Here is a 3710-nt window from a genome sequence, read left to right as displayed (position 1 = left end):
GGCGGGCGGCAGCCTGGAGATTAATCCATTTGCCAGGTTGTCAAAACATTAATCAACGGATACAGCAATCTGGAACCGGTTGGGACAACATGTATTTGCGGAAAATATGTGTTCACACAACAAGCACACAAGATGGGAGCAATTAGATGAAGATGTTTTAATAATTAACCAGTATAAAACAGTTCGCTCTCCATACAAGAGAAGTGTTTGCCGTGGTAGTTCCCATTTGTACAAAATTCCAGTCGATTGTTCCACAATATTTACATTGACATTCCCTTTTTCACAAAATATCTCTTTTTTTTCCTCTTTTTTCCTTTTTCCCCCCCCTTTTTTCCTTTTTTTTTTCTTTTTTGTTTTTAAATCCAGCTTTGCTACATAAATGCTTCAGATCTCATGGATATCCCTCGATTTCTTTTTAAAAAGTCTAATAAAAAAACAACCCCAGCACCCCAAAAGACATTAAATACCATTTTAGATATAAAAATGCTTAGTAAAAATATAGTTTTGTTGCCCAATTAAAATATATTGCTGAGAATACAGTAAAAACTGTCCTAAAGCCCACCCCTAAGGAGCGCCGACTCTTTAATGGCCCCGGCAAAGTCTTCCTAAAAGTTATGGTTTTCCCCCTCCCTCCACAAGTTCTCCTGCCCTTGGGTTAAATACTGGGAGCAGGTCGCTTCGGCTCATGCTGGTGGTGGTTGTTTCAGGCAGGATTTACTGGAATTGGCTTTAAAATGCCCCTTGGAGCTGGTGGGAGCTACAGGTACGCCCTGCCGAGGGCTAGAGCGGGAAGCGGGAAGGCAGGCGAGTGCTTGGGAAAGGCGTCTATCTGTGTTATATAGTTATATGGTATATCAGTGAGTTCAGCATGGAGTTTTGTCTTAAAAAAACATAAAAAATAGGAATAAAATTAAAAAAAAAGGAAAAAACCAAAAAGAAAGCGATGCATTTAATGAGATACTCTAAATATGATGGAGCTCGTGGTTAAAGGAGGACGGCTTTTTGTTTCTAGAGGAGAGTCGGGGCTCTCCTGATGCGAGCATCGGATGCTGGGGCCAACCTAACCGGTGATGCATGGGCTATAGTAGACAGCGCTGCTGGCATCGGACAAGGCAGATATCAAGCTGCTCTCCTCGCAGGAGATGCTTCTAGGAGTCACTTTGGACAGGGAGACATGGTAAGGGAGTCCCGAGGCTTCGGGACGAGTCCTGCTCATGTTCAAATACTGGTCAAACTCATTGCGGTCAACATCTGTCCACAGCTCGGTTTGGTTCAAGTGATCCACGCTCTCCATGTGGTGGGCTTCAGGTGGGGGTGAGAGCTGGCCCAGGTGGGCAGAAAGCCCGTTCTGAGTTCCCGAGCACATCTGGTTGTAGTATATGCTGGAAGGATGAGGAGTCCTCATGGCGTCGGCCAAGTGCGAAGGGGTCTGCGCATAGGGCACCGCCACGTCCCGCCCCATGCACTTCTCCTGGGGAAACTCCATCTGGTGATGGTGGTGGTAGCCACGAAAGGGCATCATGCTGCAGTCATCCTGCATGTGCGGAGGGAAAAACGCCGGCTCGGTCTGTTCCAAGACATCCAAGGGAGACATCTCAGGAGTTGGCAAGCCATAGTTTTCAATATCCGACCCCATGGAGTGGAGTTCTCTGAAGTGGTTAAGTGGGGGAGGCTGGGGGTGGCCCGGCTGGCTGCCACCATGGTGACTCATGCTGAAGTTGTCACTGCAAGGCTGGGAAAGGTTATGCAGGAGGATATTGGGTTCCATCCTCTTGATTTTCTTGGCTTGCTTCTTTCTCCTCGGGCGGTACTTGTAGTTGGGGTGATCCTGGAGATGCTGGATGCGCAGCCGCTCGGCCTCTTCCACGAAGGGACGCTTGTCGCTGGCGCTCAGCGCTTTCCATGACTGGCCTGGAAGGGGAAAGCAAAGCTCTCGTCACATCAGCTCGGCCATCAGGTGCTGGCTGGAGCACGGGCACCCGGGGAGAGGGAGCCTTTGGGCTAGGAAGGGCTCCCTTGGACAGTTCGGCACCCGAACAGGGTCCCGGTGCTGGCACAAGGAAGGGCTGGGGAATGGGAGCCCAGTCAGGAATGTCCCCATGTCCAGGCGGCAGGCTCAGCACTGCAGCACGGCAGGAGAACGGGGGTTCAAAGCCCAGGGGTGCTGCAGGACCCCCGCTGCCAGGGCCGGGGATTCTGCGTCCCACTGCCCCTCGGCACAGCCCGGTACCCGGTGTGCCTGATTCCCTGCATCCCGCATCCACAGCCCCGCACCTCTGCAGCCCCAGTCGCCCATTCCCAATCCCCGCAGTCCCATATCCTGAATCCCATGTCCCCGCAGCCCTCTGTCTCCACATCCTGCTGCCATATCCTGCTTCCCGTAGTCCCGCATCCTGCAACTCCATCTACCCATATCCTGCTTCCCGTGTTCCCACATCCCGCATCCTACAGTTGTGTATCCCGCATCCTGCAGCCCTGTATTCCCATATCCTGCATCCTCGCAGCTGTATACCCCACAGCCCTGTATTCTGCATCCCGCAGCCCCATTTCCCTGTGTTTTGCATACATGCGGCTCTGTATCCTCACATCCCACAACCCCATATTCCCACATCCTCTAACAACATATCCCACAGCCCTGTAGTGCTGCACCCTTACATCCCATGTCCCCGCAGCCCTGCATCCTTGCAGCCTGTGTCCTTGCATCCCTTCATCCCATATCCCCACAGCTCGCATCCCGAACTTCTCTAACTTTGCAGCCCACAGCCCTGTATCCCACAGCACCCGATCCTTACATCCCGCAGCACCCCATCCTTGTAACCCAGCTTCTGTACCCCTGTATCCTCACATTCTGCATCCTGTAGCCCCATATCCTTGCAGCCTGCATCCCGCAATCCTGTACCCTTGCATCCTGGCTATAGCACAGCCCCGTATCCTTGTATCCTGTGTCCCCTGCCATAGCACAGCCCCGTATCCTGGTATCCTGTGTCCCCTGCCTCAAATCCTCGCAGGCTGCATCCCACAGACCTGTACCCTTGCAATGCACATCCCAATGCCCCGTACAACTTTGTCCCACACTTCCAGCCCTGAATTCCTGCATCCCAACATCCCGTACCACTGCAATCCACATCCCCAGCACCGTTTCCCTGCGCTCTGCTGCCTTGTACCCCTGCAACTTACATCCCCAGCCCCGTATCCCTGAATCCCAACATACTATAACCCTGCAGTGTATCTCCCCTGCCCTGTAACTCAGCATCCAGCTGCCCCATACTCCTGCAGCCCACATCTCCAGCCCTATATCCCTGCATCCCACTGCCCTGGACTGCTGTAGCCAACATTCCCAGTCCCACAACCACCTATCCCTTCATTCCCAGCCCTGTACCCCCACATCTCTGCCTCCCCAGCTCCATACCCCTGCATCCCACAGCCCTGTACTCTTTCAGTCCATATTCCCACCCCTGTAACCCCACATCCGTAGCTCTGTACTTCCACATCCTGCAGTCTTGTAATCCTGCAGCCTTCATGCCCATCCCCGTACCCCCACATCCCATTCCCAGTACCCTGCCATACTGTACTTGCGTAGCTGGCATCTCCAGCCCCATGTCCCCGCATCCCTAGCTCTGTATCCCCGCATCCCACAGCTCTGTATTCTTGCAGCCTGCATCCCCAGTCCCGTACCCCGCATCCCCAGTCCCCTATCCCCACATCCCCAC

At 53.2% G+C, this 3710-nt stretch overlaps 1 protein-coding gene across 1 annotated transcript; it reads right to left on the bottom strand.

Moving 5' to 3' along the window:
• Window positions 1-939: 939 nt before the first annotated feature.
• On the bottom strand, window positions 940-2392 carry SOX18 (SRY (sex determining region Y)-box 18). Its single transcript, XM_010013984.1, is given in 3 exon segments — window positions 940-1919; window positions 1921-2122; window positions 2275-2392. Coding segments are annotated over 3 exon segments (1179 nt in total). The 3' UTR covers window positions 940-1060.
• Window positions 2393-3710: the final 1318 nt, after the last annotated feature.

The sequence above is a fragment of the Nestor notabilis genome, unplaced genomic scaffold, assembly GCF_000696875.1.
Source record: "Nestor notabilis isolate BGI_N333 unplaced genomic scaffold, ASM69687v1 scaffold25074, whole genome shotgun sequence".
Taxonomy (NCBI): domain Eukaryota; kingdom Metazoa; phylum Chordata; class Aves; order Psittaciformes; family Psittacidae; genus Nestor; species Nestor notabilis.
This window is presented reverse-complemented; position numbering and strand designations above follow the sequence as displayed.